The sequence below is a fragment of the Sus scrofa genome, chromosome 5, assembly GCF_000003025.6.
Source record: "Sus scrofa isolate TJ Tabasco breed Duroc chromosome 5, Sscrofa11.1, whole genome shotgun sequence".
NCBI classification, from domain to species: Eukaryota; Metazoa; Chordata; class Mammalia; order Artiodactyla; family Suidae; genus Sus; species Sus scrofa.
The window spans coordinates 63,968,983-63,992,617 of NC_010447.5; the positions used below are offsets into that span (position 1 = coordinate 63,968,983).

General features: G+C 47.6%; 1 protein-coding gene across 6 annotated transcripts; it reads right to left on the minus strand.

Annotated features, from left to right (window-relative positions):
* Positions 1,561-8,488, minus strand: COPS7A (COP9 signalosome subunit 7A). Of its 6 annotated transcripts, none has more exons than XM_003126528.5 (8): positions 8,343-8,488; positions 7,645-7,849; positions 5,716-5,791; positions 5,393-5,481; positions 3,549-3,751; positions 2,893-2,998; positions 2,583-2,734; positions 1,561-2,428 (listed from the first exon to the last, which is right to left on the minus strand). In XM_003126528.5, the coding sequence occupies exons 2-8, from the start codon at positions 7,804-7,806 to the stop codon at positions 2,389-2,391; spliced, it is 828 nt and encodes a 275-aa protein (XP_003126576.1). In that variant the 5' UTR covers positions 7,807-7,849; positions 8,343-8,488; the 3' UTR covers positions 1,561-2,388. The 6 variants fall into 6 exon arrangements, 4 of the variants coding, with proteins under 4 accessions (XP_003126576.1, XP_003355646.1, XP_005652655.1 ...); XM_003355598.4 differs by having other exon boundaries at positions 8,316-8,459; XM_005652598.3 differs by lacking the exon at positions 8,343-8,488 and adding an exon at positions 8,090-8,225.

Below are 23,635 nucleotides of genomic sequence, written 5' to 3' on the forward strand. Positions count from 1 at the left end.
GTGCACAAATTCTGAATTCTCACGAAGGCAAGTTCTCTTCCTCCTCTGCTTACCACAGGGGTTCAGCCCTAAGATCACCTAAGATCGCTGTGCAGTATGGATCCATGTGCAAGAATGTGTGAGCGGTGATAAGATTTTTAGTTGGGATAATTTTCCTGGTGTCCTTGTCTTCTTATACTCGGACTCCTTCAATCCTGAACCAAATTCTGTGGTCAAAAACTGTGCCCACAATTAATCCACTGCCCCACCTCCAAGAGCCCTGTCTTTGTAAAGCAAAGACAAACTGCATTTGCATGTCCTTGGGGCTGTGAATGGGCCCTCCTTCCTCTTTCGGTGTTGGGCTGGGCGGTTCCAGCCCAGCCTACACTAGATTTTAAAGCCATTCATGAAGCCTGGAACCAGAGGGATCAGGGAAACTATGAAGTCATAGCGGGAACCAGACCGGAGAGCAGTCTGCCCTACATGTCCACCTGGGGGGCCACTTAGTGAACACTAAGACCCCAGGAGGCAACCGCTTCATATATAAGTGAGGGGCCAAATGTCCCTGACACTAGAGCCTCCCAATTCTATTCTGGGGCGTGCACTCCAAGCACACCGCTCAGGATGCTCAGGATGCTCGACCTTGAACAGGGGACAGGAGCCCAACCGGTGCTGCTTTTTTTTTTTTTTTTTGGCAGCACCTGTGGCATATGGAAGTTTCCAAGCTAGGGGTCAAATTGGAGCTGCAGCTGCTGGCCTAGGCCACAGCCACGTGGGATCCAAGCCGAATCTGCAACCTACATTGCAGCTTGTGGCAACATTGGATCCTTAACCCACCAAGGGAGACCAGGGATCCAACCCGCATCTTCATGGATACTAGTTGGGTTCTTAACCCACTGAGCCACAACAGGAACTCCCCCAACCACTGCTTCTTACTGAGACCTGAGAGTCCCACGTGGCTTTGATGAGAAAACTCAAGTTTACTATCAACTCTTCCCCCTGTAATTCTATAAGGTGGACAGAAACATGCTGAACTCAAGCTCCTTGAGAGAAGGGACAGTGACCATCATTTTGCACCTCCAGTACCCAGCACGAGCTGATGCCCAGTAGGTATCCGCCGCCTCTGAATGAATGCTGAGACATCAAGCAATCCATCTAAAGGCATGCGGTTCAGGGTCTAGGTTTCCCAACTCCGAGGCCAGGCTTCGGCATGGAGTATCTGGTTCTCTTCTCTTTTTTTTTTGCTTTCTAAGGCTGCACCTGAGGCATATGGAGGTGCCCAGGCTAGGGGTCCAATCAGAGCTACAGCTGCCAGCCTATCCCACAGCTACAGCAACGCGGGATCTGAGCCACGTCTGCAACCTACACCACAGCTCATGGCAACGCCAGATCCTTAACCCACTGAGCAAGGCCAGGGATCCAACTCGCAACCTCATGGTTCCTACTCGGATTCATTTCCACTGCACCGTGATGGGAACTCCTGGTTCTTTTCTCTTTCTAGCACTTTTCTTTAGGATGGACTGGAAATGAGCCTTCTTCCCATCTCCCAGTACCAAAGACAGAGATACCCAGCTCAGGGCATGTTTGTAGATAGACTTCTCATAGATTTATTTCTGTGTCATGTTATATATAGATATATGTATATATACTCTTTTTTTATACACTTTCTATCCCCTTCCCTTCCCCATCAAACTCACAAAAGGAAGTGTAAATCCTTCCGGGACTGCCATCAGGCTTTCTAAGACAGGCCCAGGAAAGAACCATATCGCAATAGCTCGAGAAACAGCAGCCCTTAGGCTCTGGGGACATGGAAGCAGCAGCATTCCCAGGACCCAAGGGGAGGAGAGAGGAAAGGAAACAACTGTAGTGAGATAGGACTCTAGGATGTGTGTGTCCAGGGACTCCTGGGAGGGCCGGCTGGCTCCCAGAACTCTCAGGGTGGAAACAAAGGTGGGAGCCCTAGGGCTCTGGGCAGGCTGCCCAAGGAGACTGGGGCAGGGGCAGGGGCAGGAGTCAGGGTTCAGCATGCGGGGAGGGGGGCGCTGGCAGGACCGACAGGTGTGGGTTATGCTGGAGATGCAACCACCTCACCTACTCAGTGACATGATAAACAGGGACAGATGCTGGCTCCTAAAGAAATAGGGGACAGAGCATGGCAGGGAGGAGGAGGGGACAATGGGACACACAAGAAAGTCACATCAAACAAAAAGTACCAACAAAAACATGACTTGTACTTGCCTCCTCCCTAGAGAAGGTGTCATCTCTGCTTGGGGGTGGGGGAGAGAAGGGCGGGGAGGGGTCATGAACCTAGATTATCAGCTGGCCAGGGGCACAGGAAGGCTCTCTGAGGACTCCTAAGGGGCAGGCAGGCAGCTAGGACCCACATCCGGGGAAGAACCGACAGTCCCTTCAGTTCGACTTGGACCAAATCTTGGCGCTCCCTCGGAGCCTGGCAAGGGGAAGAGAGAGAGAGAGGATGCAGGGACCCTCCCAGGCCCTGCCAGCTCCCCTGTTCCCTAGCCGTGTGCAAAAGACTAGAGGGGAGAGGGAGGAGCAGAAGCAGGGCACCCCATAAGCGAGCGGCCCCCACCACACTGGCTCACCCCTTGCCCTTCGAGGCTTTCTTGCTGGGCTGGCGCTGGTTGGTGCCAGGAGCCGGTTCCCTCAGCTCCGTCAGGTGTTGCTCGGGATCCTGAGATGTGGCTGCGGCAGCGGCTGCGGTAGTAACTTTGATGGTTTTTTTAAGGTTGGCGACCTACCAGAAGGAAAGGAAGGAAACCAAGGAAGGTTCCAGAACCTGGCGGTCCCTGCCCAACGGGTCTGCCTGCTACAGCACCGGTCCAGACCCCTCTGCCCAGGACAACCAGCCGAAGCTGTGGGAGCTCGGGCCGGCCTGCTCCCCTGCCTGCTCACCTCACTCTCGATCTGCTGCTTCAGGCCCAGCTGCTGCTCCTTGTGCTGGTTGGCCCGGCTCACCTGCTCCTCAATGCCAGAGAGCACCACCTCGCAGCCCACACACCTGCACGAACCGGCGGGAGGAGGGTCAGCAGAGGGCTGCGAGCACAGACTCCCGAGACGGACACAGAGACACCCCGAGACCCGGGCAGCCGGAGCCCTGTCTGCGTTAGAAGCCTCGCCTGGCCCCGTGGAAACCACCTCAACGAGATCCCCGGGAGCCTTAAGGACACTCCGGTAGGCTAAGGGAGGAGAAAGCAAGTGCCTGGAGTGATGGGCGAGGAACTAAACCCACAACGGGGCAGGACGTGCTCCAGAGGAAGAAAAGAAGCTGTGTTAACGAACCCAAGTCAGATAAGAACACAGAGAAAACAGAAGTGAGAGAGGCCCAAGGCCTGTGGACAGCGCTGGTCATACTGCATCCTGCCTGGCCCACCCCCCAGGGAGGATCCCCTCAAGAGGACCCCCCCTTCCTCCTCCCAGTTCCTCTTCAGGCTCCTGGGGGGTGCCTCTGCCGCCCAGCCACCCCCCCCCCCCACCCCCGGCCTCCACCAAAGCAGCCCTCCCTTCTTGGGGCCAGCAGAGGAGGGACAGTGCCGGGACCCAGGTCTCACCACTCCTGCAGGGTTCGGGCAATGGCACTGAGGTCCTGGCGCTGGATGTCCCGCCCGATGCTGTAGTCAACCTCCAGCCGCTGGTTGCGCTGGTCCAGGGAGCCGCGAAGCACGTCGGCGTACACGGCCTCGATGACCAGGTCCTCCAGCTGCCGCACGTTCCGCAGGGCCAGGGCCTCCAGCAGCACTGCATATGGGATACACTGGGGCCCGGAGGTCGGGCTGCGGTCTGTGAGGTTCCGCACAGAGAAGGGCTTCCAAGATTCTTCTTCCCTCCTTCCCCCACTGCCCGCCCTCCAGTCCTCCTCCTCAATCACTTTCCGTAAAAGGCAGGTTCTAAGGCAAAATAAATGAAAGTATTCCCACCTGATAAATAACATCCTAAGAAAGAGAATCGTTCACATTTATGTATTTATGACTGTTGTTGTCTTTTTTGACGGCCCCACCTGTGGCACAGAGGTTTCCAGGCTAGGGGGCAAATCAGAGCTGCAGCTGTCAGCCTACACCACAGCCACAGCAACCCCGGATCCGTGCCGCATCTGCGACCTACACAGCAGCTTGTGGCAACGCCAAATCCTTAACCCACTGAGCATGGCCAGGGGTTGAACCTGCATCCTCACAGACACTATGTCAGGTTCTTATGCCACTGAGCCACAATGGGAACTTTTTTTTTTAATATTATTTTCCTTTCTGCAACTTTTTTTTCAGGCACACCCACACCATGGGGAAGTTCCTGGGCCAGGGATCAAACCCGAGACACAGCAGGGAACCAAACCTCAGCACTGGCAACGCCTGATTCTTACCCTGCAAGGCTACTGGAGAACTCCAAAAAGGACAATCTTAAGGAAAACATTTATGCTCCCCTCAATGCCCAGCCCACCACAGGGTGACATCTGCCTGGGTGTCAACCCTCTGGCTCAGCTCAGGACAGTACACGGATGTGGTCAAGACGAGCTTGACCTACGGGACGCTGTGGTGGAGGAGAGGCTGGAGCTCTTCTGTTTATCATTTATACACGGTCTCCTTCCAAAGAGGCAGTGAGCCTGATTTAAGCCAAACCATGGGGATGATGGGAGAGTCAGGGAACAACTGGGAGATGCAGATGGGCAAACAGTTAACAAGAATGGAACCCAACAGGAAATACAAAGATGCTTCTGGGTTATGTATTTTTTATTCAAGCAAATAGAAGCCTGCTACGTCACCAGGAGCGAGTGTGTCCCAGCTCTGGCCACTGCAGCTGCTTCCACGGACTTCATACAGTGGGAGGAATGGGCTGAGGAATAACACAGTGAGTGGCATCCTAGCTGCTATTCTGACCTGACACACAAAAGATGTTTTACTTAGAACATAAGTGGGTTGAAAAACAAAATAGAGGAGTTCTGGTTGTGCCACAGCAGAAATGAATCTGACTAGTAACCAAGAGGTTGTGGGTTCGATCCCTGGCCTTGCCCAGTGGGTTAAGGATCCAGCGTTGCCATAAGCTGTGGTGCAGGTCACAGATGTTGCTCGGATCCTGCACTGCTGCGGCTGTGGCACAGGCAGGCAGCTGTAGCTCTGCTTCGACCCCTCACCTGGGAACCTCCATATGCCGTGGGTGTGGCCATAAAAAGCAATAAAAAAAAAAAAAAAAAAAGAAAAACAAAATAGAAAGCTGGGAGAATAACGTTCCACCTAAAGGGCCACAGGTATCAGAGTAAGACACAGACCTTGGAGGAATGTGGGGAAACAGGAAGAAGCACCACTGTGGTCAAAGCTGTCCCAGTGCAATTCCCTTCAGATGGGCCCTTGTGAAGCCGACACAAAAAAGTGCTCCCTGGCTCAGGACTGGGGGGTCTGTCACTCACCTTGACCTTGGCAGCCAGGGTGACAACTGACAGGTGTCTAAGCTTATTCTTCTGAGCCTCTGTGAGTGGGGGAAGATTCCGGGCTTCAGCTAGAAAAAAAAAACAAGGTATAGAAAATCCTGATTTCACTTGTGTGGGAAGCCCTAGCCTCTCTCCTCTTGATTTTTCTTTTCTTTTCTTTTTTTTTTTTTTTTGAGTTTTCTGTGCCAATTTGGGTCTTGACCTTGACCCTGTACCTATGGGATCTAAGTCAGGTATCTCAAGAATTTCTTCTACATAAACTGCCCATCTCCCATCTCCAGAGTTCCGGCCCCTCCGGATACCTAAGTAGTCAGCGTATGTCCCATAAGCAAACACCGTGAGCAGCCGGAACGTGGAAGCGAAGTCACTCTCAGCCAGCTGCAAGAACATGAGGGGAGAGAAGAGGTGAGTGGAGGGGCCTCTCTCTCCACCCTCCCAGCCCTACCCTGTTTGAATTCCACTTTCTGGACCCAGCTTTCCCCTCTAACAGGAGCTCTCACAGCAGCTCACCGACAGCAACCCTCTGCCTCTCTGATCACTCTTCCCACAGCAAGGCCTCATTTCCACCTCCAGGCCCTTGTTTATGCTATGCCCCCAATCCACAACGCCCTCTTCCTCCATCTGCCTCCAATTCCTACCCTCATTCAGGGCTGAAAACTTTCAGAGCGTTTATGTTGCAAACTATGTTGTTTGGTCCTTAAAGAGTATTTAACATTTCCAATTTTGAAAATCTTTAGGGAATCTGCTGTATTACCTAAGTCACCAACAACTTCTGCCTCAGCCTCACTCCCCCGACAGCTGTACGGTCTGGGCAGGCCCTGGGATCTGTGGTCTCTGCTTCAGCCCAGCCTCACCCAGGAGCTTTCATTACCCACTCAGGCCAGCACAGCCTCCTCTCCTCCCACCGCTGATCATCCACTAAGTCAAAGCCCACCTAAGGTTGTTACCTAAGGGTATTTTTCAACAAGGTCACAGACTCAGCCTCTTATAATCCACTTAGGTCTAGCAGAGATGTGCATGTGATTGGCACTGCCACTAAACACTTGCTAAATAAATGTCTTATTCATGGATATCCATCCATCTTATCTCTGCAACTGGAATGTAAGTCTCAGAAGGGGAGCACTGTATCTTGTACTCTTCTGGTATTCCCAGATGACCAGTAGGGTTTTGGCAGGTTTTTTAGGGAGGTTCCCAGGCTAGGGGTCGAATCAGAGCTGTAGCTACCGGCCTACACCACAGCCACAGCAACGCCAGATCTGAGCCGCGTCTGTGACCTACACCACAGCTCACAGCAACACCAGATCCTTAAGCCACTGAGTGAGGCCAGGGATTGAACCCACATTCTCATGGATACTAATCAGATTCATTTCCACTGAGCCACAATGGGAACTTCAACTAGCAAGGTGTTAAACAGGCACCCAAAACATGGTTCTTTTTTTTCACCTTGATTCTTTTTAGTTCCACTGCAGAGGACATCAGGGAAAGAAGGCAGCCAGCTTTCTTCAGACCAGAAGGTTCCCCAAAGGCTAAATCCACTGAATCACTGACCCTCAAAAGCGTAACTCAGTTTGCCCACCTACCATTGTTATACCATCTTGGGGGTTGGGTTGGTGACATATATCTTGGCAACCCACTCACTGTGGACTTCAAACTCAACTCTGCCACTTCTGTGCGAACAGTTCTGTGTTCCTAGCATGCTGCTATGTGTCTTTGGGAAAAAGACACTTTCTACCTACTCTAACTGAAGTGAATTAGCATATGGTGCAAAGGGGGAGAGAACAGAGCATGCCAATTTCACAGTCAGTTATTCCATTTGTACCAGACTTTACTTTCCCATAATTTCATCTGATTCCTACAAGAGTGAGGGATTGTATCAGGAGCATTTTTTTAAAAGAGAAAATTTAGGGCCTAAAATTAAAGAAACCTGATCAAGATCATATGATTATTAAGAGCTATTACACTGATAGAGACAGGCTGGAATCAGGTCTCCTACTCTGAATCGCAGGCTCTTTGTTCAAAAATGAAAAATACTCAGTTTTACAGATCATTCATCCTCAAAGGGAAACTAAGAGGTTTACTTGCCTACTTATTTCTGCAAGCTGTTGGTTAATTATTACCATATTCTTGTTTAACTGTATGGTCATGGGGTTGCGAAATAAGCCCGGGCCGCCTGTTCTCAAATTCAAACTTTAGTCAAGCTGCCCTGTGGGCTACCCAGGTCAGGAACCCACCTCTCTAACATTAGGCATATCCAGCAGTTCCCCAAACACGTAGACACCAGGGGCCTCCAGCACCTGGTGGATGAGTGTGGCCAGCGCTGCCCCCTTGGCCGACTTCGCCAGGAGCAGGAATTGCTCCTGGTTCTGCCCTGTCACCTTCACCTCCGCACTCATGGCTGCACTGAGCTGGGGGGACCTGGGCTCAGGAAGTCTGGAGCTGCAAGGAAAGAGAATGTGAAGGCGAAGTTCCTTGAACAGGGGAGGATGAAAAGCACAAGAGATAAGGGCTGGACTGGAGACACTGAGCCACTTTCGCAACAATAAAGTTCGCTCTATCTCGCAACCCAGAGATCGAGCAGTCTAACATCGGACCTAGGAACCCTAAAATCGGGCACTTTGAAGGAAGCCTGGCTAAAATCCGGCTGCCACGCCCACCTCCCCCAACCCTGGGCCTAACCTCAAGCCCCACCACGTGCACCCCAATGAACCCCAAGGCACAAGTCGTAGTGGGGGAGGTGATGTCACATAGTATCCACCGGGACGACGCTCCCTCAAATCCACAGTACCCCGCAGGTGCCCCGAACCACGTGACCTCACCCTCGCGATCCTTCCACGTGGCTCCGCCCCCTCCCTTAAAGAGGCCGCCCAGGGACCGTGGGCTCCCGCCGACTGCCTCGTCGTACTCTGGGTCAGACTCCGCGGGCCGCTACCTGGAAGCTTCTTCTTCCAGCGCACTGGGCGGGGCCACCGCTCCGTCACCTCCGGCAGCTGTTCCCAGCCTTTCCTGCCACCTCCCTGCACGGTCGCTCTGGCCCCTAAACTCTATGGCTGGCTTCCGGCCTTACTTTCCGCTCTCACGGGGCGGGTTTCAGGCGGGACATGCTCCGTCCCCGCCTCCGACTGATGAAGATCCCAAGAGCGACGCAGGCGTTCTGCTCTCTGATTGGCTCTTGCGGAAAGAATGACGGGCGCCCTTTCCTCGGCTTTGTTTCAATAAAACTTTATTGGACAAGCGCAAGAGGCTGTTTGCAGAGGGAACTCTTGGCGATAGCCTGCTACCGGCTAGTTCTGCGTCAGCTTCAGGCTGGCTGAGGTCTGAAAATTTGTCAGAGTTCCCGAGGCAAGAGAAAAGCTGTAATCGAAAGAGAGGGGGATTTAAAAAAAAGAGAGGGGAGTTCCCGTCGTGGCGCAGTGGTTAACGAATCCGACTAGGAACCATGAGGTTGCGGGTTCGGTCCCTGCCCTTGCTCATTGGCTTAAAGGATCCGGCGTTGCCGTGAGCTGTGGCGTAGATTGCAGACGCGGCTCGGATCCCGCGTTGCTGTGGCTCAGGCATAGGCCAGTGGCTACAGCTCCGATTTGACCCCTAGCCTGGGAACCTCCATATGCCGCGGGAGCGGCCCAAAGAAATAGCAGACAAAATAATAAAAAATAAAAAATAATTAAAAAAAAAAGAGAGGGACATAAGGAAAAAGGTGGTGTGAAACGAGGAGGAGAGAGGGAGACCATAGAAGTTGAGCTGCAGAGATCGTCTCATTTTTATTGCAACCACTCATTTTTTTGGAGGAGAAAGAGACAAGTGTGGAAACGGTAAATAGTAATAGCTAACACGTATTGAAGGCTTACTGTTGTTCAGGCATCTTTTAAAATTAAAATTTGACCCATTGAATTCTCATAACTGTACAGTGTCTCCATGGTGTTTCCAGGACGCCATCTCTCATGTTTGCAAATGTACTGAATGATGCATTCCTGTACATTAACCCTTTTGATTCCTGGAGAAGGAAAAAAAATCCTAGCTGCAGGGAAGGCATACATTGAAGCTCATAAAAATCCAGAGTTTTGGAGTTCCCGTCGTGTCGCAGTGGTTAACGAATCTGACTAGGAACCACGAGGTTGCGGTCCCTGCCCTTGCTCAGTGGGTTAACGATCTGGCGTTGCCGTGAGCTGTGGTGTAGGTTGCAGACGCGGCTCGGATCCCGCGTTGCTGTGGCTCTGGCATAGGCCGGTGGCTACAGCTCCGATTGGACCCCTAGCCTGGGAACCTCCATATGCCGCGGGAGCGGCCCAAAGAAAGCAAAAAAACGAACAAACAAACAAAAAATCCAGAGTTTTATTTGGAGCCCATGTCTATTCGAGCCTGGAGCCATCTTTCCAATTTACCACAATACTTTAGGGGGCAAAAATAAACAACTAACCTTTTCGTAGTGTTTTGTATCTCCTACCAGGCTTACAGAAGGTTAAATCAGAGCAATGTTAATGATATCTTGGAGGCACTTGTATGAGGCACTGAGCTAACAGCTTTACCTAATTCATTTGATGCGTGTAAAAAGTCCATTATTATTTCCATTTTCCAGATGGGAAAAGTGAGGCTCAGAGAAGTGAAATAATTTATATGTAATGGAAAGAGGAGAAAGGGAAAGACGTCGTTAAATGAAGAGAAAAATCAGAACTGGTAGGCTGCTGGAGCTATTGCTGAAGGGACTTTAAGCTCAAAGTTTATTTGTTGCTTTTTAGGGCTGCACATGCAGCATATGGATGTTCCCAGGCTAGGATCCAATCGGAGCTGCAGCTGCTGGCCTACACCACAGCCACAGCCACGCCAGATCTGTGAACTACACCACAGCCTACAGCAACACCCGACCCTTGACCCCCTGAGCGAGGCCAGGGATTGAACCTGTGCCCTCATGGATGCTAGTTGGGTTCTTAACCCACTGAGCCACAATGGGAACTCCTCCACCATAGTAAGTTCAGTTAATATCTATCATCTCATATATATATATATATATATATATCAAAAAAAAAATTTTGTCAATGTGATGAGAACTCTTAACTACTTTCAAATCTGCAATACAACAATGTTAACTAACCACTATACCATACATTATGTTGTATATTACATCATTAGTACCTATTTATCTTATAACTGGAAGTTTGATACTTTTTTTTTTTTGTCTTTTGTCTTTTTAGGGCTGCACCCGTGGCACATGGAGGTTCCCAGGCCAGGGGTCTAATCGGAGCTATAGCTACCAGCCTACACTACAGCCACAGCAACACCAGATCCAAGCCACATCTGCGACCTGCCCCACAACTCATGGCAATGCCGGATCCTTAACCCACTGAGCAAGGCCAGGGATCAAACCCGAAACCTCATGGTTCCTAGTCGGATTTGTTTCCACTGCACCATGACGGGAACTCCTGGTACACTTATTTTTATTATTTTCAAAAATTTTATGGAAGTATAGTTGATTTACAATGTTGTATTTCTGCTGTACAGCAAAGTGACTCAGTTATACAAATATATTCTTTTTAATTTTCTTTTCCATTACAGTTTATCACAGAATATAGAATATAGTTCCCTGTGCTATAGAGTAGGACCTTGTTTATCCATTCTACATATAATAGTTTGTCTCTGCTAATCCCACATTCCCAATCCTTCACTCTCCCAACCCCCTCCCCCTTGGCAACCACAGTCTGTTCTCTATATTGTGGGTCTGTTTTTGTTTCATGAACATGTTGATTAGTGTCATCCATATAAACTTTAGAACCCGTTTGTTGATATCCCTACAATAATTTCCCGCAATTGTGGTTGCAATTGTATTGAGTCTATAGGTCAAGTTGGGAAGGAAACTGATTTTTTTCTTTCTTTTTAGGGCCACATCTGCGGCATATGGAAGTTCCCGCACTAGAGATCGAATTGGAGCTGCAGCTGCAGGCCCTGGCCACAGCCACAGCCTCAGCAATTTGGGATCCAAGCAGCATCTGCAGCCTATGCTGCAGCTTGCAGCAATGCTGGGTCCTTAACCAACTGAGTGAGGTCAGGGGTAAACCTGCATCCTCACAGAGACAACCTGGGGTCCTTAACCCAGTGAGCAACAATGGGAACTCCAGGGAAGAACTGATGTTTTGACCATATCTTTTTATCCAGATATGTGGATTGTTTCTCCCTTTAATTAGTTCTCTGATTTTATTTATCACAGTTTTGTAGTTTTCCTCATAGATCTTACACATGCTTTGTTAAATTTATACTTAAGAATTTCACATTTTGGAGTCGCTCAATGACATTGTATTTTTAATTTCAAATTCCACTTGTTCATTGTTGGTTTACAGTAAAGCAGTTGACTTTTATATATTAACCTTTGGGAGTTCCCGTCGTGGTGCAGTGGTTAACGAATCTGACTAGGAACCATGAGGTTGCGGGTTCTGTCCCTGCTCTTGCTCAGTGGGTTAATGATCTGGCATTGCCGTGAGCTGTGGTGTAGGTTGCAGACGCGGCTCGGATCCCGCGTCGCTGGGCTGTGGCGTAGGCAGGTGGCTACAGCTCTGATTCGACCCCTAGCCTGGGAACCTCCATATGCCACGGGAGCAGCCCAAGAAATAGCAAGAAGACCAAAAAAAAAAAAAAAAAAAGAAATCATATGTATTAACCTTTGGATCCTGCAGCCTTGCTAGAATTGCTTATTGGTTCTAGGAGGTTTTGTTGTTGATGCTTTCGGATTTTCTACATAAAAGATTTCGTCCTCTATGAACATATTTTATGTCTTCCTTTATGAAGATAGTTTTATGTCTTCCTTCCCCATTTTTATACCTTTTATTTCTTTTCCTTGCTTTATTGCATTAGCAGGGATTTCCCGTACAATGTTAAAGGAAGTGGTGAGGGGATGTTCTTGCCTTGTCCCTGATCTTAGAAAACTTCGTGTTTCTCCCTATTATTCATATGATGTTAGCTGTAGGGTTTTCTTCTTCTGTGTATGTTGTTGTTCAACTTGTTATTTATTTAATCTTTACAACACACCTTTGCGGTGCTTGTTAATATCTTTGTTAACTTGTGAAGACACTGAGAATCACAGAAGTTAAATGATTTGTTGAAGGCCGCCACTATAAGTGATGGAACTGAGACCCAAATGCAAGTTGGATGCCAACACTGTGCTAGGAAAGAAAAGAAAAAGCAGAAATGAAAGACAGAGGAGGAAGAAAGGGATAATCTGAGATCTTGCCCTAATTCAGCTTTACACTAGCTGTGACCTTAAAGCAAATTGTGCCATCTTGTGGTGTCCCCTTTTCCGTATCTGCAGAGTGAGAGATTAAGGCCAGTTCTGATTCTGATGTTTTATGGTTCCCTGAGAGAAAGAGGAGTAAGAGGAGGAAATGAGGGAACAATTAATATGCAGAAAAGGAGAATTTGGAGAAAGAAAGGAGAAATGATGGACTAAAGAAGTAAGATTGGGAGTTCCCGTCGTGGTGCAGTGGTTAACGAATCTGACTAGGAACCATGAGGTTGCAGGTTCGATCCTTGCCCTTGCTCAGTGGGTTAACGATCCGGCGTTGCCATGAGCTGTGGTGTAGGTTGCAGACGCAGCTCGGATCCTGCGTTGCTGTGGCTCTGGCATAGGCTGGCAGCTACAGCTCCGATTGGACCCCTAGCCTGGGAACCTCCATATGCCGCAGGAGCGGCCCAAGAAATGACAAAAAGACAAAAAAAAAAAAAAAAAAAAAAAAAAGAAGATTGAAAGGCAGACAGAGGAGTTCTCCGTGGTGGCGCAGCAGAAAGGAATCTGACCAGGAACCATGAGGTTTCGGGTTTGATCCCTGACCTCGCTCAGTGGGTTAAGGATCCGGGATCGTGGTGAGCTGTGGTGTAGGCCGGCAGCTGTAGCTCCTGGGAACCTCCATATGCTGCGAGTGCGGCCCTAAAAAGGCAAAAGGAAAAAAAAAAAAGGCAGACAAAGGAGAAGAGGGATAAATGTGAGGAAAAAAAAAAAAAAAAAAGAGAGATGAGAAAAGAAGAGGGGCAAGTGGGAAGAAAAGAAGATCTGCGGGTGGGAGCAGAGGTCAGGGAGAAAGAAAGAAAGGGAGTTCCCTTTGGTTTAAGAAGTGGTTAACGAATCTGACTAGGAACCATGAGGTTTCGGGTTTGATCCCTGGCCTCGCTCAGTGGGTTAAGGATCTGGCATTGCCGTGAGCTGTGGTGTAGGTCGCAGACGCAGCTCGGATCTGGTGTTGCTCTGGCTCTGGCGTAGGCTGGTGGCTACACCTCCGATTACACCCCTAGCCTGGGAATCTCCATATGGTGCAGGTGCGGCCATAGAAAAGACAAAAAAAAAAAAAAAAAAAAAAAAAAAAAAGGAAAAGAAACTCTCCAAGAGGGAGATGGAGCTAATTAAACTTAAGCAAAGCCTAGGATGTAACATTTATCCATTCATTTGTTACTAAGTGACAGTTATGTACAAGGCCATGTGCCAGGTGCTGTGTTTTTAGTGCTAAGAATAGAAAACAAGATGCACCAAAATAAAGCTAGAGAAGCTGGCTGAGGACTAAGGAGTCAGACACATAATAAAATGTTCTCATTGATTTAAAATTATATTTTGAGCACCTATCATTGCCAAGCATTATTCTAACTACTAGGAACAGACAAAATACTTGCTGTCTTGGTATTTACATTCTTGTGGTGAGATTCAGGCAATGAATACATCTATACATAGGTGGTCAGGAGATAAATAACAAAACAAGGAGGGGGTGGGGGAATGCAGGAGATATTTGCTTTTTTAATATATGGTCCCAAGGAAAGACCTCTCTGGTAAGGTGACAATGGAGCAGAGACTTTAAAAAAAGAAAAAGGGCAGGAGTTCTTGTCCTGGCTCAGTGGTTAATGAACCTGCCTAGTATCCATGGGGATGCAGGTTCAATCCCTGTCCTTGCTTGGTGGGTTAAGGATGTGGTGTTGCCCTGAGCTTGTAGGTCTGAGACAAGGCTTGGATCTGATGTGGCTGTAGCTATGGCATAGGCAAGTAGCTACAACTGTGACTCACCTCTAGTCTGGAATCTTCCATATTCCACAGATGTGGCCTTAAAAAGCAAAAAAGAAAGAAAGAGAAATTAGGAAAAGAAAGGACAGTCCACAACTCATTCTATGGAGCCAAAATTACTTTGATAACCAAATGGGAAAAGGGCAATACTAAAAAGGAAAATTATAGGCCAATCTCACTTATTAACAGAAATACAAAAATCTTTAATAAAACACTAGCAAACTGAATCCAGCAATGTGCAAAAAAGATAATACAAGAAGATTAACTTGAATTTATGTCAGTAATTTAAAGGTAGCTTAATATTGGAAAATTTTATTTATTTATTTATTTATTTATTTATGCTTTTTTCGGGGGAGGGGCATACTCTTGGTATATGGAATTTCCCAGGCTAGGGGCTGAATCAGAGCTACGGCCGTCGGCCTACACCATAGCCACAGCAACATGGGATCCAAGCTGCATCTGCGACCTACACTACAGCTCACAGCAATGCTGAATCCCTCAACCACTGAGCAAGGTCAGGGATTGAACCCACATCCTCATGGATCCTAGTTGGGTTCATTACCACTGAGCCACGATGAGAACTCTGGAAAATATTGTATTCATCATTTTTTTGGCAGCACCCACGGCATATGGAAGTTCCTGGGCCAGGGATTAAACCCGCACCATGGCAGAGACCTGAGTCACAGCATTGACAAGCCAGATCCTTAACCACTAGGCCACCAGGGAACTCCCTTAGTCATCATTTTAATAGATTAAAGGAGTAAATCAAACAATCATCTCAATACAGAAAAAAAAGTGAAGTCAACATCCGTTTGTGGTTTAAAAACACTTAGAAAACTAGAACAGAACTTGTAAATCTGAGAGAAGAATACCTGGTACCACCACTTGTATTCAGTCTTGTAATGGGGATCCTAGCCAGAGTGGTAAGACAGGAAAGGAAAAAAATAAAGATTACATTAAAAAAGAAAGCAGCGGAGTTCCCGTCGTGGCGCAGTGGTTAACGAATCCGACTAGGAACCACGAGGTTGTGGGTTTGGTCCCTGCCCTTGCTCAGTGGGTTAACGATCCGGCGTTGCCCTGAGCTGTGGTGTAGGTTGCAGACGCGGCTCGGATCCCGCGTTGCTGTGGCTCTGGCGTAGGCGGGAGACTACAGCTCCGATTGGACCCCTAGCCTGGGAACCTCCATATGCCGCGGGAGCCGCCCAAGAAATAGCAAAAAGAAAAAAAAAAAGAAAAAAAAAAAAAAGCAGCTATCATTTTTAGAAAATGTGAAAATGTGTTTGCATACGTAGAGAATTCAAAAGAATCTACAAATTATTGGAATAAGAATTTAACAAGGTTGCTTGATTAAGAAAATATGAAAATCAACTAATCTGTATATCAACAACAATTAGATGATGAATAATTTTTAAAGTTACCACTTGTAATACTATGAAAAAAATCAAATTTCAAGGTATAAAAATAACAAAATATAAGTAAGACCCATATGCAACAAATTATAATTTATTGTGAGACATTGAAGTTGTCATAAATGGAGAGATATTTCACATTCATAGATTAGAGGTCTCCATATCAGGAAGAAGTCAGTTCTCCCTAAAGTGATTTATAGATTCAGTACAATCCTAATCCATATCCCAACAAGCTTTCTTTGTGAGTGTATAAAACTGGCAAACTGATTCTTAAACTTACATGGGAATGCAAAAGGCCAAAAATAGCCTCTTTAAAATGAACAGAGTGGAAAGACCTGCTTTACCAGAGGCCAGGACATAATTTCAAAGCCGTAATAATTAAGATAGCAGAGTTTAGGCAAAGGATAAACTACTAGATCATAATATTGAGCTCAGAAACAAATTCACTCATATATAAACACTTGATTTATGGTAGAGTTTGCACATTTGAGCAGGCGAGAAAGGACACACATTTCAATGTTTCTGTGACAACTGGGTACCTATATGAAAAAGTAAAACGGAACCCCTATCTTAAGCCATATACAAAAATCATTCCCCACTTTACTACAGACTAAATGTAAAAGGCAAATTAAAGGGCTCTTAGAATACAATGTAGAAGAATTTATTCACTAATTCAAGGTAGGGAAAAATCTTAAGATTCAAATACACTAACCATAAAGGAAATACCTTTTCCATAAAGGAAAAGATCAATATATTAAACTACGTTAAAATCAAGAACATCTGTTCAAGACAAGCCACAGAATAGAAGAAAGCATTTGTTAACATATATCACTGACAGGAGTTTCCATCGTGGTGCAGCAGAAATGAATCCAACTAGTATCCATGAAGATGTGGGTTTGCTCCCTGGCCTCGCTCAGTGGGTTAAGGATCCAGCATTGCCATGAGCTATGGTGTAGATCGCAGGTGAGGCTTGGATCCCGCATTGCTGTAGCTGTGGTGTAGGCTGGCAGCTACAGCTCCCTTTTGACCCCTAGCCCAGGAACCTCCATATGCCACGGTGCGGCCCTAAAAAGACAAAAAAAAAAAAAAAAAAAAAAGTAAAAAGACAAAAGACCAAAAAAAGAAAGTAAATCAAGGAAGTGACTGCTATAAAAGTCAAAATACAAATTACCTATGGTGAGTAGCAAATGGTGTATGACAGAGGACACAGGACACAGAGGTCTTTTTTGAGGACTGGCAAGATTCTTCTTTTTTTTTTTGTCTTTTTGCCATTTCTTGGGCTGCTCCCACGGCATATGGAGGTTCCCAGGCTAGGGGTCTAATCAGAGCTGTAGCTGCCAGCCTACGCCAGAGCCACAGCAATATGGGATCCCAACCTCATCTGCAACCTACACCACAGCTCACCGCAATGCCAGATCGTTAACCCACTGAGCAAGGGCAGGGATCGAACCCGCAACCTCATAGTTCCTAGTTGGATTCGTTAACCACTGCGCTACGATGGGAACTCCGGCAAGATTCTTTTAGTTTGCCTGGACTGTGGTTACATTCGTATTCCCTCTATAAGTATTCAGTATACTTCATGTTTTTATTGCACTTATCTTTATATGTTATATTTCACAATAAAAATTGGCTTTGAAAAGCATTCAAAGCATTGGAAAAGTTCAATAGCCATACATAACAGAACTAAGCAAACTAGGATTAGAAAGGATCTTCCTGGAGTTCCCGTTGTGGCCCAGTGGTTAATGAATCCGACTAGGAACCATGAGGTTGCGGGTTTGATCCCTGCCCTTGCTTAGTGGGTTAAGGATATGGCGTTGCCGTGAGCTGTGGTGTAGGTCACATACGCGGCTCGGATCCAGCATTGCTGTGGCTCTGGCATAGGCCGGCGGCTACAGCTCCAATTGGACCCCTAGCCTGGGAACCTCCATATGCCGAGGGAGCAGCCCAAGAAATAGCAAAAAGACAAAAAAAAAAAAAAAAAAAAAAAAGAAAAGAAAAAAGAAAGGATCTCCCTTTTTTTTTTTTTTTTTTTTTTTGCTTTTTAGGGCCTCACCCACAGCATAAGCATATGGAGGTTCCCAGGCTAGGGGTCGAATTGAAGCTACAGCTACCAGCCTACACCACAGCCACAGCAATGCAGGATCCAAGCCACATCTGCAACCTACATACACCACAGCTCACAGCAATGCCAGATCCTTAACCCACTGAGTGAGGCCAGAGATCAAACCCGCAACATCATGGTTCCTAGTCAGATTTGTTTCTGATGTGCCACAACGGAAACTCCAGAAAGGATCTTCCTTAACTTGAGAAAATTAAAAAAAAGAAAAAATTCAGCAAACACCATTCTTACTGGAAAGAAGCTGGAAGTGTTTCCTTTAAAACCAAGAACAAGGAAAGAGACCAGCTATTACTGCTTGTGTTCAACATTGTACTAAAGGTCCTGGCAGCACAAGAAGAGGGAATTAAAGACATAGTATTGGAAAGAAAAAGGCAAACTGCCATCATTTGAAGATGATATGATGGTCTTTGTAGAAAATTCCAAAAGTCTATAGAAAAATTATTACACATAAGAGAAAGCTTATTAAGGTGGCTGGCTCTAAAATCAACATTTAAAATCAATTGCATTTCTATGTACCAGCAGAAAGGAAAACTAAAAATGTAATCTTAAAAAATACCATTAACTGGAGTTCCCATTGTGTCACAGTGGAAACAAATCTGACTAGTAACCATGAAGACGAGGGTTCAATCCCTGGCCTCCATCAGTAGGCTAAGTATCAGGCTGCGGTGAGCTGTGGGGCAGGTCACAGATGCAGCTGAGATCCTGCTTTGCTGTGGCTGTGGTTGCAGGCCCACAGTTGTAGCTCTGATTCAACCCCTAGCCTGGGAACCTCCATATGCCATGGGTGTGGCCCTAAAAAACAAATTAATTAATTAATTAAAAAAAGCCAGAGACTGAGTACGATCCCCAGGGTCAGGACCATAGATAGGAGAAGGGAGTCAGGAAGTGGCAGTCAAGGAGATAAAGAGGAACTCATCAAGGAGATTAAGAAGGAGAAACCAAATCAGGACAGTGTAGCATCGGGAAAGTCAGGTAAGAAAGTGCTTCTAGGAGTTCCCGTTGTAGCAAAGTGGTTAGAGAATCCGACTAGGAACCATGAAGTTGTGGGTTCAATCCCTGGCCTTGCTCAGTGGGTTAATGATCCCGCATCACTGTGAGTTGTGATGTATGTAGGTCGCAGACGCGGCTCAGTTCCCCCGTTGCTTTAGCTCTGTCGTAGGCGGGGGCTAGAGCTCCAATTTGACCCTTAGCCTGGGAACCTCCATATGCCATGGGAGCGGCCTTAGAAAAGGCAAAAAGACAAAAAAAAAAAAAGAAAAGAAAAGAAAGTGCTTCTAGAACAGGACACAATCACCTGTATCAAAGACTGCTGATAACCAAGTAAAAAGACACAGGCAATTGACCTCTGCATTTGGAAACATGGAGGTCACAGGTGGCCTTGACAAGAGGCATTTCAGCAGAGGGGTTTGGACAGAAGCCTGACAAGAGTCCATGAACAGGTCAGAATACCATGAAGCTGTGTAAAAGGATGACAAGGCTCCCTCTTCATTGACATGGCAAGACAGCAAAGGCAAGACAGCAAAGACACGACAGATCAAAAAGGAAAGATGGAGAACAGAGCAGTGGACGGGGTATGCTAACTTTATGTCAAATGCATGGGTGAATGAGAACTTGTATTACCATCTGCGTAAAGAACCTCTGGAGGGGAATACACCAAAGTTAATCTCATTGAGGGCAGGGGTGGGAGCTGGAAAGAGGGTGGATGCGGTGAGAATGAGAATTTTCATGACATACCTTTTTGTATATTGGAAACTTCTTTTACACATGTTAAGTATTACCGATTCAAAATAATAAATTACAAAAATTAAAATTTAAGTTGATAAAAGAGAAGGAATGGGAGGGGAAGTGGACAAGATGGTGAACAGAGACCATCTTCTGAGATACCTGCTGTCACAGGAAGCAGAGAAGAGCAAATACTGGAGGGGAATGTGCAAGTTCCTGGGCCAGGGATCGAACCCTCAACGCAGCAGTGACAACATTGGATCCTTAATCCCTAGGCCACCAGGGAACACCAAGGAGGGTTTGTTTTCACCTTCAGCCACAGGACATTACTGCATATTTACTTGGTGTTGGGCCCCATGATGCTGAGAGAAGGAGGTGGCACGGCGGGAGAGGGAGGGACAGTGCCTGGAGTGATGGCTTTGGGTGGTTGAAGAGCCTCTGGGATCCCCCACAGAAGGAGAGATGGGGCTGGGATGTGGTAATGGGAGTGGGGAAGTTCCCTTATGCCTCCCTCTACGTTCTCAGAGAAACAGCAGGCGAGATCATCAGCTGAGAGTGAGAGTGTTCAGAAGCACAGACCTGTGAGGGCAGGAAACAGACAGAAATTCACCCTGACAAATACTAGGAAGGCCCAGTGAGCCCAGAGCTAATGATAAAGATGCCAGCAGAGCTAGACACAAGGGGAGAATTTATAGACTGTGGAGTGTGGGAAGGTCCTCAGATTCATCTGAAGATACATGTATCACTGTGTTCCACCGTCTCCCTCCATGAAGACAGTGATGACTTTGTTCTTGTTCTCGCTACCGCGCCCCAGGCTGTAAGGCCATACCCAGCATGGAGTAGGTGTTCAAAAAATAGTCATTGAAAGAATGAATCAATCAAGAATGCTAGAAATAATTCATAATGACCCAAAGTCCTCAGGGTAAAAGGCACTTACACCGGTAGTGAATATCCACTTGATAAATTTGACCCACACATAATGAATCCCCTTTAACAACGTGTTTTTATTTATTTATTTATTTATTTTGTCTTTTTGTGTTTTCTAGGGCCGCTTCCCGCGGCATATGGAGGTTCCCAGGCAAAGGGTCTAATCGGAGCTGTAGCTGCCGGCTGACACCAGAGCCACAGCAACGCAGGATCCAAGCCATGTCTGCAATCTATACCACAGCTCATGGCAACGCCGGATCCTTAACCCACTGAGCAAGGCCAGGGATCGAACCCACAACCTCGTGGTTCCTAGTTGGATTTGTTAACCACTGCGCCATGATGGGAACTCCAACAACGTGTTTTTAGGATACAGCTGGGGCTCACCGGAGCCCAGGACACTGTGTAGTTGCACGCCCTGACTCCCATGGCCAGGTTTGCACCCAATGTGCACTGTTTTTCCAGCCACCAGGAGACACTAGGAGGACAGCTCAGTCACTGCTGTTCTGGCCTCAGAATGAAGGTCTGTCAGGGACTGACAAGCGAGAGGACAGCCACTGCAGATGCTGGTCAGAACAGCAGGTTTCCTTCCGGGAGGCGAGTGTGTCAGGCTAATGATAGTAATACTGCAAGGGATGAGGGGTGAGAGTCTGGAAGGGCGGGGGTGTGAGCAGAGACTTGGCCCAAAGCATTCGGCTCAGGGCAGAGATCAGGGAAGGCAGGCAGATGGACAAGAAAGGCAGGTGGAGAGCAGAGGGCAGAACGAAGGGTTCAGAGTGGGCTCAAGTCCCAGGTGAGGCTCCCTAAGTAATAAATATTGAGCATCTCCTATGTGCCAGGCACCAAGGAAGGATACAGGGTGAAAACCTCAAACAAGGTCTTGGTTCTCTAGTATATGGGGGGCGGGGTGGAGGCAGACAATAAACAAATATAAGATCATTTCAGAGAGTGATGAGTTGGAAAGACAGTGAAACATACTGATGAGATAGAGTGGGTGGCTGAATGAGAAGAGGCAGCCAATCAGGTGAAGATGAGTAGGGGGCAAAAGATTCAAGGATGAGCAAATGAAAAGCACCGGTTGGGGGCAGAGGAGTTCCCATTGTGGCTTATTGGGTTAGGAACCCAGCTAGTATCCATGAGGATGTGGGTTCAATCCCTGGCCTCTCTCAGGACTCGGCATTGCCGAGAGATGCGGGTTGCAGATGTGGCTTGGATCTGGATCTGGCGTTGCTGTGGTTGTGGTGTAGGCCCGCAGCTGCAGCTCCGATTCAACCCCTAGCCTGGGAACTTCCATAAGCCACAAGTGCAGCCCTTAAAAGAAAGAAAGAAACGTGCAGGGGGGCCAAGAGGATGATTTCAGGTATTTAGAACATCAGGAAGTCCTATCGAGCACATTGCTTGAACAGTGAGGAGGAGTACTAGTCAGAGGGCCTCTCCCAACAGGGAGTTCAGATGTATTCTAAGTACAATGAAAAGCCACTCAAATATTGTAGGCAGGCAAGAGCGTGATATAATTTTGATTTTCAAAGCATTGCCAGATATTGTGAAGACTATTTTGTAGGGGGCAAGGGTGGAAACAAGGAACCAGCTAGGAAGCCACTGCATTATTCCAGAGAGAGATGATGGCTTGGACCAGGATGCTAAGAACAAAGATGGAGAGAAGTAAATGGATCCAGAATATATTTTGGATGCAGTGCTCACAGGATGAGTTGGTGAATTAGCTATAGGGTGGGAATCAGTGAGAAAAGGGAAAAAGAAGGAAGGATGTTTCCGAGATTTTTATCCTGACAAATGGAAGCCGTCATATCCCAGGATGGGGAACACTGGGAGAGAAATGGATTGATGGGGGTGGCGGGGGGGGGGGGGCTGTAATTCAATACATCTATTTTAGCCACATTAGCTTCACATGGCCATTAGACATCCAAGTGCAGATGTCAAGTAGGCTGTCGGATAAATGAGACTGGAGCTCTGGATATAAATTTAGGACTCGCTGACATTTACATAGTATTTAAGCCCTGGGACTGGATGACATCACTGGACAGAGAATGTGGAAGGAGAGGAGGGCCAAGGACTAAGCCCTAGGAAGCTCTAACTTTTATTAGAGGTTTGAGACAGAGAAGGAAAAGCCATTGAGAATGAAGGGAAACTAGAAGAGTGTGGTGTCCTACAAGTGCAACTCTAAGAAAACAGGGTGACCTGAAAGAGAGGGCTGGGGTAGGATAGGGTGAGAGTGGGGGCAGGGGAAGCCACTTTTGATAGAAAGGTTAGGGAAGGCCTCCCAAAGGAGGTGACATTGGATCTAAGGGAAATTTTAATAAAAGCAGTGAATCATGGTGAAAATCCAAGGGAAAACATTCCCAGGAGTGGGACCAGCAAGTGCAAATACCCTGTGGCAGGTTAAGCTACTCTAATTCTAGGAACATAGATCGGGTCCTGTGAGGCTGGGGCTTAAAGAGTGTTAGGAGGGGAAACCAGGGAACTACCTGGGGGCCAGGTTATATACATGCAAGGCCTTGTAAGTCACAGTAAGGAGCTTGGATATTCTGAGTGCTAGAAAAGCTGAGTAATGCAACTCGGTCTTGCAAATGATACTTTCAAGATCATTTGGTTTGCTTCGGGGAAAAGTCATTGTAGCAGAACCAGAGTGGAATCATGGGACCAAGCCATTGGGATAAACCGAGATGGTGCGAGGTCTTCACCACCCGCCTCGGCATTCTGCACTCTCCAGCGGGGGGCGAAACCAGGGTTGGGGACACAGAGCTTTGAGTGTTCAGAATCTCAGAAACTGACTGGGGTGACCGGGGGTGTCCATGTAGTCGGGGTATAGGGTGAAGAAGCCCGCCACCGGAACCCGGAGTATCGGACGGTCGCTCGCCCTGCGCTGCCCTCTCCCACGCTCCACCTGGGAAGCAGCTGGGCGCGACCAAAGCAGCATCGGGAGGGTTAAACCGAGAACCGAGCGGGAGGGGGAGAGGCGGAGACCGAGCGCTTGGAGCTGCCGCGCCGAGCCCAGCCGAGCCGAGCGC

Coding starts and splice junctions, on each gene's coding strand:
- COPS7A (XM_003126528.5), bottom strand. CDS start 7,806: ATGAGTGCGGAGGTGAAGGTGACAGGGCAGAACCAGGAGCAATTCCTG. Junction 5,792..7,644: donor ATATGCCTAATGTTAGAGAG/GTGGGTTCCTGA, acceptor ATGTTCTTGCAG/CTGGCTGAGAGTGACTTCGC. Junction 2,999..3,548: donor GCCCGAACCCTGCAGGAGTG/GTGAGACCTGGG, acceptor CGGTTCGTGCAG/GTGTGTGGGCTGCGAGGTGG.